The sequence below is a fragment of the Psammomys obesus genome, unplaced genomic scaffold (genome assembly GCF_907164565.1).
Source record: "Psammomys obesus unplaced genomic scaffold, mPsaObe1.curated_primary_1811, whole genome shotgun sequence".
Classification (NCBI taxonomy): domain Eukaryota; kingdom Metazoa; phylum Chordata; class Mammalia; order Rodentia; family Muridae; genus Psammomys; species Psammomys obesus.
This window is the reverse complement of record NW_026596109.1, coordinates 9078791-9093360: the sequence shown is the minus strand read 5'-3', so window position 1 is coordinate 9093360 and position 14570 is coordinate 9078791. Positions and strand designations below refer to the sequence as shown.

At 42.4% G+C, this 14570-nt stretch overlaps 1 protein-coding gene across 4 annotated transcripts in view; it reads right to left on the bottom strand.

The window, feature by feature from the left end:
* The window catches only part of Usp24 (ubiquitin specific peptidase 24), a 139695-nt gene extending 125135 nt beyond the window's left edge, over positions 1 to 14560 (bottom strand). For all 4 annotated transcript variants that reach the window (XM_055628946.1, XM_055628943.1, XM_055628945.1 and 1 more), the window contains exon 1: positions 14200 to 14560. In XM_055628946.1, the coding sequence (XP_055484921.1) occupies positions 14200 to 14520 (321 nt within the window). In that variant the 5' untranslated portion in view covers positions 14521 to 14560. The remainder of the gene's footprint in view (positions 1 to 14199) is intronic.
* Positions 14561 to 14570: the final 10 nt, after the last annotated feature.

The window sequence follows — 14570 nt, the reverse complement described above, 5'->3', positions numbered from 1 at the left end:
GTTCCAAGATACAAAATAGTAATAAACAATCTTAAAAGAAAAATCATTTCGTTTGCCACAGTGGTGGTGCATGACTTTAATCCCAGCACCTGAAACACAAAGGCAGGTGGGGCTCTGAGTTTGAGGCCAGCCTGGTCTACATAGTGAGGTCCAGGTCAGCCTAGGCTACACAGAAAAACCCTGTCTCAGAAAACCAAACAGCAAAAAAAAAAAATTGGTTTCCTGGCAATATATATCACTATAGATATATTGTATCACAAAAAATTCCTAAGGCACTGTCCAAATTCTTTTGATAAATCTACACTTCTTCATATTTAACTCATAATTTTAAAGTATCCAGCTTTAAAAACCAAACAGTTTATTACACTTTGGACTAAGAAATCTGCTAAGCTCAAGGCTCTAATAAAGAAGTATGGTGGCTGATTCGGTGGTCAACTTAAGATTAAGTTGATTAAGAAATGTCTAGGCCATCAGGGAGGACAGCTTTTTGTCTGTGATGCTGGAGAGAATGAGCTAACACAAAGTCCTGGCCTGAAGGAATGTGGACAACATCCCTGGCTAGGGTCTGGAGCTGAAAATGGAAAGAGGAAAAAAGCAGCTCTGTCCTTTTCTCTGTTTCCTGATTTGACAAGATAAAAACAAGCTGTGAGCCCCTCCTGCTGTCATGGCTTCCCTACATGATAGACTGTATCCTCTCCAACCCTGATACAAAATAAACCCTTTCTTTTTTAGGCCGCCTTTGTCAGGTCTCAGTCACAGCAGTGAGAAAAGTCCTGAGAAGAGACTATGTCTGTGTTCATCCTTGTATCTACTCTCAATACTGACCTCAGTGCCTAGCATACGCAGTAGTTCTTGACAACTGATCTGAATAGCTAGTTTTAATAAATGGGCATTGACTATTTTATTGCTCAGACATTTCACTATAATGGGTGTTGGTACCAATCAAATTTGATCTAAACCATTATTTAATATGCATCTAGAGTTTTTATTCAGAGCACTCTTTTCATTTAATAAAATAACAAAAACAGCTCTTCTGCTCTGTTTTCCTCTATTGCCACAGAGGAAGATGATGCAGCCATTCCTGATGAGACCTGATAGACTAAGGGCAGATAGAAGGGGAGGAGGACCTCCCCTATCAATAGGCTGGGGGAGAAGCAGGGGGGAAGAAGAAAGAGGGAGAGAGGGTAGGATTGGGAGGAGATGAGGGAAGGGGCCAGAGCCATGATACAAAGTGGATAAATTGTAATAAATAATAAATAAAAAAGAATGTACTATTGCTATATATAAAGGGCAGTAAGAATCAGGTGAATAAAATCCTTAAAAACTGCAGACTGAACCCAACCAATGACCTAATAGTTCTAACACTGCTGGGGATGCAGGAAAACAGAAACATCACTAACTGTGCCAGTAGTGTCTACCCATGCTCCTCTGTATTCTGTCCTTTACCTAAAAACAAACCTCTTGAGACAGCTGTTTCAAAATACTGTCACAGTCCTTTCGAAAGATGGCAGGTAGATAAGACAGAGATCAATCAGAATACACAGCAGTAATGAGGAGAACAGAAGCACAGAAAAGCGGTAAGCAGGGCCGGAAGCGAAACTAAAAATGCTGCTCACTCAGACCCAACCTGCATAACTATTGTGGAATCACAGTTTCTTATAGTTAGGTAATAACAACAAAGCAAACATCTAGATAACCAAGTATGAACTCATAGTCTTTATAAAATAGTTCCTGTGCCAGCTAATCTTCGTTGTTAACTTGATCTGGAATCAACTAAAAGTTAAGCTGCTGGGCACGCCTGTGAGCTATATGACGGGGAAGGCCTACCTTAAACATAGCAGCACCTTTTGGTGACAGCAGAGAGGAGCAGAGGAAGAAGGAAACTACTTTGAGCATGCTTGCTTTCACTCCTGGTGGGTTCATCTAGCCTACTACTGTGACTGCATTTCTTCCTGGTATCAGAGCCAGCTTCCTGGGGCTTCCAACATAGACTGAAGACCAGAAACATTCTATGACTCCCCCAGCCTTCAGCTCCAGATAGGGACTATCGGTGTTCCAGTATTACAGCCTCTCAGCTACTGCTGGACTACACAGAGCACGCTGTGTGAGCCAATCTAATGCATTCACCATATATTTATATACAGTCCATTCTACAGATCAGTTATGTAGTAGGAAGCAATAAACTTTCTTTTATTCTTCAGTTAGACAAAAACCAAGTAAGTCTTTTTATACTTAATTTTCCTCAGAATCATTTTGAATAATTTGATAGTCTATTTCTAAGAACTGTTAAATGCTTTAGGCTTTTTAACTACCTGCATTTTAATGGGCAGATAACAGTTTATCTGTATTTTAATGTTTATTTAGTAAAACTTACAGGCCATTAAAACTCATCAAGGAAAACTTTAATTCAGAAAAATCAACCTCATCATTCAAAAATAACAGTATAAATATTTTAGTATTAGCTTATTTTTAAATATTGTGTATGTATTTATATGGGTGGTGATTTGAATAAGTATGGCCCCATAGACTCATGTCTTTGAATGCTGACCCCACACTATTAGGAGGTGTGGCCTTGTTGGAGGAAGTGTGTCACTTCAGGGGCCGGCTTTGAGATCATTATGTCCAGGCTACACCCAGTGTGACAGTGTGACACACGGTCTCCTTCTGCTGCCTGCAGATCAAGATGTAGAGCTCTGGGCTCCTCCAGCACCACGTCTGCCTGCACACCACGATGATGATAATCAATTAATAACCCTCTGAAACCATCAGCCAGCCCCAATTAAATGTTTTCCTTTATAGACCTGTCATCATCATGGTGTGTTTTCACAGCAATAAAACTGTTAAGCAAGACAATATGTAAATATGATCGGTCCTACAGGGTTTTTAAGATATTATATATGAGAGTTCTGTCTTCCTGTATGTCTGCATGACAGAGGAGGGCATCAGATCCCAATATAGATGGTTGTGAGCCACCATACGGTTGCTGGGAATTGAACTCAGGACCTCTGGAAGAACAACCAGTGTTCTTAAACACTGAGCCATCTCTCCAGCCCCCTGGTTCTACAGTTTTTAACTTCACAAATGGGTGAGTAAATGAAAGAAAATTAAAGCTGGGCATAGTGGCACACACCTGTAATTCTCAGCACTTGGGAGGTAAAAGCAGGAGGATCAAAAGTTCAAGGCTGGCCTGAGTTACACGGCAAGTTTGAGGCCTGTCTGAGTATCTGAACTACATGAGACCCTTTCTCCAAGAGGAGTGTGGGGGGGCATTGAAAAACCATAAATTGTCCAGGATGCACACATGCACATGTGCGTGCACGTAGGTCGGGGGTTGACAGCAGGGGTCTTCTCACTCCCTACTCCCCCTCCACCATATTTTACAGGACAACCAGTCTCTTGCTTTGTAGCTAGAGTAGCCAGCCAGGTAGCTCCAGGGACCTGCCTAATTCTGCTCTTCTGACTTTATGTCATGTGCTGGCTAATTTTATGTCAACTTGAAGCAAGCTAGAATTATCTGAAAAGAGGGACCCTGAAGAGAAAATGCCTCCATAAGATCTGGCTTAGCAACTGAGGTGGGGCTGGGGCACAGCCCATTGTGAGTGGTGCCCTCCCTGGGCTGGTGGAGTTCATGCTGACAAGCCATGGAGGCAAGCCAGTAAGCAGCACCCTCCATGTCCTCTGCATCAGCTCCACCTCCAGTTTCCTGCCCTCACTGCTTCTGACGATGAATGTCATATGGAACTGTGAGTGAAATAAGTCTTTCCCTCCCCGAGTTGCTTTCAGTCATGATGTTTCGACAGAGCAACAGAAATCCAAACTAAGACATGTGGTTCTAGGAATCCAAGCTCAGGTCTCCACGACTGCATGGTACATTAATTACTCTCGATGAAAGACAATGACCACGCCAACTTCCAGAAGAGTTTATTTGGGCTGACTGTTCCAGAGGAGAGGAGCTGCTGTGGCAGGGAGGGATGGCAGCAAGCAGCAGTAATGGCGGCTGGAGCAGCACACCGGGAGTTCACATTATTTACCACACGCACCAGGCAGGGGGAGCAAGTTGGAAGCAGTCAGAGCTTTTTAAGCCTGCCTCAGGAACACACTTCCTCTAGACAGGCTGTCCTTCTAAACATCTGCAAACAGTGCCACAAGTAGGAGCCAGCTGTTCAAATGCCTAAGCCTATGGAGACATTTCCTACTCCAAGCTACCACACCTTAGTGGCTGAGCGATCTCACTTCGGAGAGGACTAGGCTCAGAAAGGTAAGATGGCTTGCCCAGTAACACAGCTAGCCAGCAAAGAACCCAGAACAGCCATGTACTGCCTCCCAAAACTCTGGTTTAATATTCAAGTATCATTTGACCTTTAATCCATTCATTCACTAAGTAATTCCTCTACTCAACCAAACACAAGCTGGAAACACTACAGACAACACACACAGAAACATCTTTTAAACTAAAATTTCATCATCCTCACCAGTGTTTTACTTGACACAATATATAGTAGAGGAATGTAACAGTATAAGACATTTATGCACTTCATTTAAAAAATGGTGCATGAGCTAACCATAAAGAATGAATCGTGCTGGCTAGATGAGTAGGAAAACAGATGGTAATTACCTACCTATAAGGGAACAGGAAGATGAGGGGTAAGATCAAGTAAAATATGGGAACCTTGGAATAAAGGAATTTAGATTTTACTCAGAGATGAGGACCCACAGGTGCTTATGACGAAGGTTATGATTAAAGCTTGCATGTTAGAAAGATCCTTCTAGTGCCACACACAGTTACAGAGAAGCATTAAGAGACAAGAAAGGAAACTGGAGCAGATACAGGAAAGGCGCATGTGCACTTAAGCAGGCATGGCTCAAGAGGCCATTGGTTCTCTTGTAGCTGGCCTTACAGGTACTTGTGAGCCTCTTGATATGGACACTGGGACCCAAATTCTGGTTCTCAAGCTTGGGCAGAAGTGCACTTACCTGCTAAGCCATGTCCCCAGCCCTGACAGCGGGCTTCCGTAGGAAGGAGAAAGGGGCTACGTAACTATATGACTGGGATAACTAAGAGAAGTGACAAAGCGCTGCCTTTTGTAGCTGGATTATCTTCCTGTTTCTGAGGTAGCAAATTTTATTTTAAATTGTTTCTAAATGCCTTGTTGTTGATTTCCAAGTATAAATTTTAAAGTGCAATTCAATTTCCAACTGAAACTGACAAGATATAATGAAAAATCACGAAGAAAAAAGGGACTGTTTTCCACAGCAAGTTAGGGCCTGAAGGCACAGGTCACTGGAGCTGCAAAGTGTCTGCCATGAAGTGTCTGAATCTTGCTTTAATTTCTGAAGTCACTGATAAAGACTGCAAGCGTCATGTTCCTTCTTGTTTCAAAAAAAAAAAAAAAAAAAAACCATTTCTGATATAAGCTCATGTGAAAGGATGTTAAGTAAAGTCACCTAAATTTCAAAGAAATGGATTAATATTATAGGACAGCAAACAACTGAGTTTGTTAGAAGAGGGAAGAATGAAAAAACAACTAAGATTATCTGTAAGAGGGAAGTCAAACCTGAGACAGCCCCAGAAAAATGGTCCTCAAACCTTTATAACACAGCTAAAGCACTTTTATTTCTAAAAAAGATTATCTAATTGAAATTTTGAGTTAATTGTGTTAGCTCTTCAGAACAATAAAAACAATCAAGACTGTGGCTTTATAATCCATAAACGAGGTTAAAATGATCTCTAAAAAACCAAGCAGATTCCCTTTCACACAGAAGCAGAGAGAAAACCGTAAACATCAATGGTGGGAACAAAGTTTCTCACTGTCGGACACAATTATGAACACAAAGACAAAATGTTCATCTGTTCTGTTAAAGGCTCACCACAGATATTATAAACAATGTCACCCACTACCAATGTGATCTTAACAACAAAAAAAATTGTATGAAACAATTGTGACTCAAAACCGTGACAATACTCAACAATAAAAATTCTTATGCAAAGCCAGGCCCTGGTAGCACACACCCGTAACATCAGTACTTGGGAGGCAGAGGCAGGCAGATGTGAGTTCAAGGATAGCCTGGTCTAAAGTGAGTCCAGGACAGCCATGGCTACACAGAGAAACCCTGTCTTGAAAAACAAAAAAACAAAACAAAATTCCTATGCAAACAATGAGAATGACAAATACAAGCTTTAAAATGAAACTAATACTCTCAAAAGGGCAAATAACACCTGTTTCTTCTGAAAATGAAGAACAATTTTCTTATATGAATATCTGTAATCTACTAAATTGTCTTACCTGAACTCTCTTGGCATCTGAAGCTTTTTTATCTGTTTGATGTTCTAAACTAAACTTTTTTTCTAAGACTTATTTTTATTTTACGGAAATGTGTGTTTTGTCTGCACATATGTGTGTAGGCCACATGCATTCCTGGTGCCCACAGAGACAGGAAGAGGGTTTTAGATCCCCTGGACGTAGAGTTTTTGTTTTGTTTTGTTTGGGTTTGGGTTTTGTTTTGAGACAGGTTTTCTTTGTGCAGCGTTGACTATTCTGCTTTGTAGACCAGGCTAGCCTCAACCTCACAGAGCTCCATCTGCCTCTGCCTCCCAAACGCTAGGAGTGCACCACTGCACCCTGCTTAAGAAGGGCTGTTTTTAAGTCACCATGTGGATGCTGAGAACTGTGCTCGAAACCCCTTGAGCCATCTTTCCTTTAAAAACAAGCAAGCAAGCAAACACTCAGCTGAAATATATTACACATTCCTTGTCCTTTTAAACAAAGCACACTGAAACGTCCTTTAGTTTGTGACATTACCATAAATGCAGGCTTCCTCTTAGGTTTTTGACACACAAAAAGGTGTTTCAAATCACCCTATAAAAACTTAACTAGCGGCTTTTAAGGTTCCTCTGTCCTATCACTGAGCTGCTACCGACACTTCTTACTGCAGTCCAAGGTACCTACTTCTTAGAGCACATCACCTCATGTGAAAAATAAGCTTAAATGTGGGGAAGGAGAACAAGGGATAGATGACAGCTATTAATGGAATATATCTGCTTATCATACAGGGTGGGCAAGTAGGCTGGGCATGGTGGCATTTGTATCATCCCAGCACTCCAGGAGGCTGCCCAGTGGGCTGGAGGCCCGCCCGCGCTACATGAAACCCTCTCTTAAAACCAAAACCAAATCCAAACACCAATCAACAAACGCCTCCAATAAGAAGGACAGGGAAATATGTGCATGAAGAGTAGGGGGTGAGGAGAGCAAGGAAAGGGGAGGGCTCGTGAAGGCAGTGAGGGAGCAAATACGCATAAAGCATAATGATGACTGTGTATGAAAACATCACAGAAAAACCTATTTCCACGTATGCCAATCAAGAAAATCAAACAAGCAAATAAAACAATAAAGCCTGAACACAAATGAGTTCACCTATACTCTCTACAGTGTACTGAATACACTGGGATGTTCGGAAATGGTTCCTTCTTACTAAGCTGAACTTAAATAAGCTTACTTATTTCTCTTGTTATTCCAAATATGAAAATTTCCTAGAAAACTTATCTCTGTCTTTGAAAGAATCTATTAAACCTTTTTTGATACTTTCTTATTAAAAATGAAAAAGTGGGAGGGGGAGGATGGGAGCAAGGAAGGGAGGGAAAGAGGATGGAACTGGGAAGAGAAGGGATGGAGGCTACAACCAGGATGTAAAATGAATAAAAAATAATTTCAAAAATAAATAAAATTTAAAAAATAAAATAAAATTCAATTAAAAGTAAAAAATTGTATAGTTGAAAAGGAGGCTCAGCAGTTAAATGCATGTTCTGCCCTTGCAGAAAACTGTAACTCCACCTTCATAGGATCCAACACCTCTACCCTTTGCAGACTCCTGCACTTATGTACATGAAGATACACACACAGAGACACAAACACACACAAATACTTAAAAATAGATCTTTTTGAAACATCAGAATTTTTACCTTCAAAGTCAAATCTTTATAATATATGGGAAGTAAACCTAATATCTAAGTACAAGGATATATTTTCCTATTAAAAGTTGAAACCTTGCAAGGCCTGGTGGCACAGGTTTTAATTCTAGCACTCAGGAGACAGAGGCAAGAGGATCTCTATGAGTTCGAAGCTAGCCTGGTTTACAAGGTGAACTCCAGGCCAGCCAGGGCTACACAGAGAGACCCTGTGTTTACAAAAAAAAAAAAAAAAAAAAAAAAAAAAAAAAACAAACCAAAAGCAAAAACCCTGAAATCTTCCTTCTCTTCACATTATCAAATTATCAAAGTATTACAATAGTTATATTTCTAATACTAAAACTTACTTTAAATCCTAAGCTAATAAGCTATATAATGCTGTCATGGCTTATTATGATAAATAGGCTAAAAGCATACACTCAAGCCACACAGAAAGAAGTTCCTTCATACCAATTATAAATATTCTAAAAGCAAGTGAGGGCCAGTGAGATAGCTCAGCAAGCAAAAGCCACAATGAGAAAATAAAAGCCTCATGGGCTGGGTTCAATTGCCAGAACCCACATAAAACGCTGGGTGTTGGGTCTGGAGAGATGGCTCAGCAGTTAAAAGCATTTGTTGCTCTTACAGAGGACCCAGGTTTGATTTCCACATGGTGGCTCACAATCATCTGTAACTCCAATTCCAAGGGACCTGGTGCCTTTTTCTGGCCCCTTTGGGTACCAGGCACACATACAGTGCCCATCCGTATAGGCAAGCAAAGTACCCACACACTCCAGGCGTGGTGGTGCACACCTGTAATCCCATCACTCAGGGAGGCAGGGCCAGGCAGATCTCTGTGAGTTTGAGCCCAGGGCAGCCAAGGTTACACAGAGAAATCCTGTCTCAAAAAACCAAAAAGTGACTTTTTTCATGTGTAATTCATTCACAAAATAAAAACAAATAAATCTTTTTTTTTTTTTTTTTTAATGGATATGGTAGTGATCTCTGAATTCCTATCGCAGGATGGAAGGCAGAGACAAGCAGATCTCCCAGAGACGCAAGGGCCAGCTAGCCTGAGGTACTTTAACAGTAGCATAATCAAGAAAGACTGCCTTAACAAGGTCTGGGCAAAATCAGAATCTCAAACACACACACATGGAAAGAGAGATCACTAAGTAAATAAATAATTGAAAAAGATCTTGAAAGCAGATTAGAGGGCAAGCAAAAAGTGAGAATCCACCCTTTCCCTGCACTTACACAAAAATCCCCAAAGGAACCACATAATGACCCTAGAGAAATGGTTAACTCCACAAACTAGGCTACTACACTGATTCCTCCTTCAGACTCCTTATTTTTATTTCATCTACTTTCAACTGATCTCAAGATTATTTTTTCCACAAACCTTTATGCGATTTTTTTAAATATATCAAACCATTGTAAGCAAACTAAAAATCATATAATCAAATCACTGTTTACTAAAATGTATACTCATTTGACATTTATACTAAAACACACCAGGACTATTGTATTTTAGGAAAAAAGACCATGATTTTAATATGCCACATTTATAACTGGGGAAGGGAAAGAAATGGATAAATTAAAAGAACTACAAATCAATGTGATTTAATTCCCCTGTGTTTTACATGTAGTATATGGCAAGACCAACTCTGAGCCCTTAACCTAAGAAACGAAACCAAAGCAAGGAACTCTTGCAAATAGTTCTGACATAATACTACCAGAGGAATGTGCACATTCAATAAAAACAAAACATGAAGTTCACAATTCCTTGTATGATCAGGCGATGAAATGACATGTCAGAGAGTATTAATGAATAGAACTGGACAGCTAAGGAAAGTTATTTCTTTAGTAAATGTAAAACTCCTACAAACACTTTTATGCATTTACTGAAGACAATTTAAAATGGGAAAGGTGTATTTCATAACTGTTGAAATCTCTAAGATGCCCAGGGTACCTGGCCAGATGTCTACTGACTCTCCGGGAAAGATTATACAGACCACGGAACGCCGTGGAGAGCAGCACCAGGGAGCAGCTACCAGCAGTGGCCAAAGGGGCACAGGGTTTACTTGGCCACAGTGAAGGCTTCCCACAGCGGGGTGTTAAAGCTCAGGAGATGATCCGCTATGGATGAAAAGGGCGCTGGTGCTGGATTAGTGAGTCTCATCTACTCAGAAATAACATGGACCTGTCATCTGGAAGTCATGGACTTGTATAAGTATTCTACGAAGATAAGTGAGTGTGTATGATGTTGCAGTTGCCGAGAGAGGTGAACTATTTGTTTCCTGCATTTACATCTTTGCAGTATATTCCCTTTCTCTTCTTGTTTCTGTGGTTTCTTTTCTACAATTTCTTGTTTATTCTTCAACTGATGGTTGTATAGTATTAATGTAACACAAGAGAAAAGGTTCTGCTGTATTACGATAAACTTAAATTTTGTAAAAGAATTCAAATATCTTCACTACTATAGATAATAGATACAATAATTAGATTCATTATGGTAATCATGTCACAAGGTACACTTATATTAAATTACAATATTGTGGAATTAAAAAAAAACAACTCAGGAGAAGCTATTTAGAGCAGCTGTGAAATCTCACACTCTTTAATACCGGAGCAAACCTCCTTGTTTGCCGTGGAATAGTTCTGAAGTAACGCCTTTCACCTAAGAGTCCCTTCCAGATCTACAACCAAGAACCACTTCTACACCCACATCTGACAATAACAGCAGGAATAAAACAGCTTCCTCTACAAGGCAATACTTTTACTTAATTGGGGGACATTACAAAGGCTTTCTATGTAGTCCACGTGTTTTATGGGCTACCTGGGTTTCTCTAAATAGAATCCTCTTGCTCTTACTGAAATGTAAATTGTACTTTTCAAATTTTTAATTTTTAAAGCAAATTCTAATTACACAAGGGCCCCAAATTACCAAACTGATTCTAGCTACATGACCTTGGAAAGTCACTTCTTATAAACCGAAAGCCTGAAAGATCATTAGAATGTACACTCTATGTTCTGTTGGCCACTCTACCCTCTGCCAATGGGACAGGGCAAGCATGAAGTGTTTATTGACATAATCATTGCTCTCCCAATATACATATGTATCAAATAAAAACAACCATTTTTGTCATTTTTTCTGCCACAATTTTTTTATCTGCATGCTAAGGACAGAACCCAGGGTTTCATGTACACTAAACATATTCTACCACTAAGCTGCATCTTCAGCCTCAAGAACTAATTTATCATTAAAAAAATATTTAAGGACCCTGAAAAAAAGATTTCCAAAGCAGAAATGTATGTATTTTAAGATAAGGGACTCCGTTTTTAGAAATAGGGTATCTCATATATAGCTGGCAACCATCACTATTTTTCACTCTTGTTCTCCCTCCCTCCCCCCGACCCACTACTGCACCCTGTTTCTTTTTCCTACAGAAGCACCTGGTTCTATTGGCTGCCTCTGTAGGGACAACTTCCCTTTGGGGCCTACATCTGTAAAACAAGGAAACGGAACTAATTATTAACTTCTAAAGCCTTGCTTTAAAAAAGAGAGAGAGAATATGATCCTGCTTTTAGTCTACCCATTAATGCAATCCTGATGCCTTGGTCCAGTGCTTACCTCTCCTAGAATCAAGGAATAGCCTCACAACTCACCTCTTTCCAATCTCTATACTTTTCCTTGTTAGCTACGTTGGACTAATAGATTTCAATCCTAAAACTATTAGCTGGACACAGCAAAAAGCTTTTGATGCCAGGACCTGAACTGTAATATAGGTTCTGCTACTAATTTCATGCCTAACATGGTGATGTAGTAACTATTTTAGCCAGGATTAATAAAATGTAACCTAACCCAGAGCCTGACAAACCTTCAGAAGCCCCAGTTTTCCCACTGTGTGCCAAGGGTGCACAGCGGCACCAGTGGCCTGAGTGATGATTTTTAAAACTGTGTTAAATATTCTTACCACACTCCTGGTGCTATCAGAAGTTGGCCTGCACTCTGCCATATACTATACGAGTAAGGCAACCTTACTAAGCCCTTGAATTCTTACAAGCAATGGTACAGCCTCCCATACCCCCAAACCATGTGTCAGGGGAAAGGAGGGCTAGACTTTCTTTTAAAAGACACAGTCCCTGGATTTTTCCAGAAAGCAAATTTCTCAAGTCTGCTGTTCAATTCCAAGAAGCCACTACAGATTCCTCTACCTTAAATGTATAAGACATAAGCTAGTGTTAATGGGACACATGTATTCTAGCTCACTTTGAGTTTCAATTATAGGTTATTAAAAGCAGAAACAGAAAATAAAAATTTCTCACATGATAAAAACACACTGACCTTTGCAGACTCGTATAAACAAGTTCACAAGAAGTGAGTTTTCTCGATTTCAAAACAGGCCAAAACTGGCGAGAACAAGGGGAGGAGTGATGGGAGCTGGTATCTTACGGTGTCACACATAAAAACTGTCACTCTAGCTGAGCACAGTGGCACACGCCTGTGATCTCAGCACTCTGGGAGGCAGAAGCAAGCGATCCCTGTGACTTTGAGGCAAGCCTGGTCTACAAAGTTAGTCCAGGACAGTGAAAGCTACACAGAGGAACCCTGACTGGAAGAAAAAAAAGAAAAAAAAATATTGTCACATTAAGGCCAGGCGGTGGTGGCGCACACCTTTATTACCAATACTCAGGAGACAGAAGCTGGCAAATCTCTGAGATATAGGCCAGCCTGGTCTTCCAGGATGGCCAGGGCTATACAGAGAAACTCTGTCTCAAAAAAACCATCCAAATAAAATAGAATAATCTTTAAAAATTACACAGAATTTTTAAAAAACACTCAAAGTAGGAATATGTTCCCTGCCAGTTAAGGACACAGCTAAATACTGCTAACAGTGGAATTCTAGCTGGAGCTTGTGGGCAAACACCGGACTGAAAAACTGCTGCAAACACAGTTAACAGCTCAGAACACTGCTCAGGAAAAACTTGGGTGCCTTAGAAATTACCCAAAGTAATTTCTCTAAAAAACACAAGCCTACTTACCAACTTGAGATCTGTGCTGTTCTGTGACTAGACTAAGCCAAGCTGCTATCCTGGACCCTAAGATGCACTATTTAAAGAAAAGTACAAAATTTTCTGCCACGGGCTGCCATTTTTCTGCAAATTAACCATAAGCACGATGGCTTCTGGGTGATTTTCTTCCTTGTTTTGGCAAGCTTGTCATCCTGTCCCGTGTCCTTTGCTCACACTGTAAACCAAAACACTAAAAGGCCTAGTTTTCACTACTTAAAGATCTGAGGTGTGTGTGATCAAACGCACTAGACGCCCATCTCTAGACTCCAGTCCTACTAACTTCTCATCTCTAGTCTATGCCCGGGCCCCTTGTTAGCCTCCCTAAGGCTATACATCCCATTCAGCGATCTAATTCCCTCTTCTGTGACCATACTCCCCTTACCCAGGCTGGGTCCCGTTCCTGACCTTCTCACTGTGGGTCCTTCCTTTGCTCCCATTCCTGCCCAGGCTTCTCACTCATTCTTTTTCTCAGTCCCATTCCACTCCTTGTCATAATACTGGACCTTAGTCAAGCCCATCCCTCCAACCCGGACCTTAAAACAGCCAAACGCGCTCCTCTACCTTTCGTTCACTCCCACCGTTCCTGGTGCGGTCTAGGCCCTTCCTCATTTTGGACCCTGCCCTCTTTCTGACGGTTGGTTTAAAAACCTAAACCCTATTCCTAACCCCACCAGCCCTGCTTGTGTGACCGGCAAAGGCCTCTACCCCGGCTGACCTATTGCACTCTTTCTGACTTTGACCCTGGTATCTAGTCCAATCCTTCGCCGAGATCTAGTGTCACAAACACCCTCGTCCACTGGGACTCCGGCTTTGACACCTGATGTCCATGCCCTTCCCATCTCCCCAGCCAGCCGAACGTGGGAATGCTGAACCCTCATGCCCACCTCTCCAGGGACTCCTGCCCACTGCACGGACCCAGCAGGTAGCCCAGGAGACGTCTGCCCTCCACAGCTCAGGTCCGAATACCTAACTCCAGGCGGGTAGACCCTTCTCCCCATCTGACCCCGGTCTAGTGACCCCGATCTCCGAGCAGCGGCGGTGCTCCATTATGTCTGTAACCCCAGTCTCATCACAACCCCCGCCCGAGAGTCCCGCCGCGAGCCGGGCGAGCTGCGTTCCCCGCCCGCGGGACTCCAGCGCGGCGGCCTCTCCCGCGAGGCCAGGGCCGCCCCCCAACTCACCTCCGCGTCCACCACTTCATGGTAGGCGGGCGGGGGGTCGAAGCCGCCGCCCCCTCCGGTGCTCCCGCCGCGGGAAGGCCCGCCGCCGTCTCCGCCGCCGCCGCCGTCGCCCCGTGGGCCGCCGCCCGGCCCCGGGCTGGGGCCGCCGCTATCCATGGGCTCGTAGCCGCCGTAGTCCAGGCCCGGGCGCTCGTTGGTGAGCAGCGCCACGGCCTCGTTGATGTCGTTCTTGGCCAGGCGCAGGGCCTTGCGGATGGTGGCCGGGTCCGAGAAGCCCATGCACAGCAGCGTGGTCATGTGCTGCTCCTCCTCCGATTCCATGGCTCGGGCCTCGGGGCCGCGCCGGCCGGCGTGCGGCGAAGCTGCGGCTC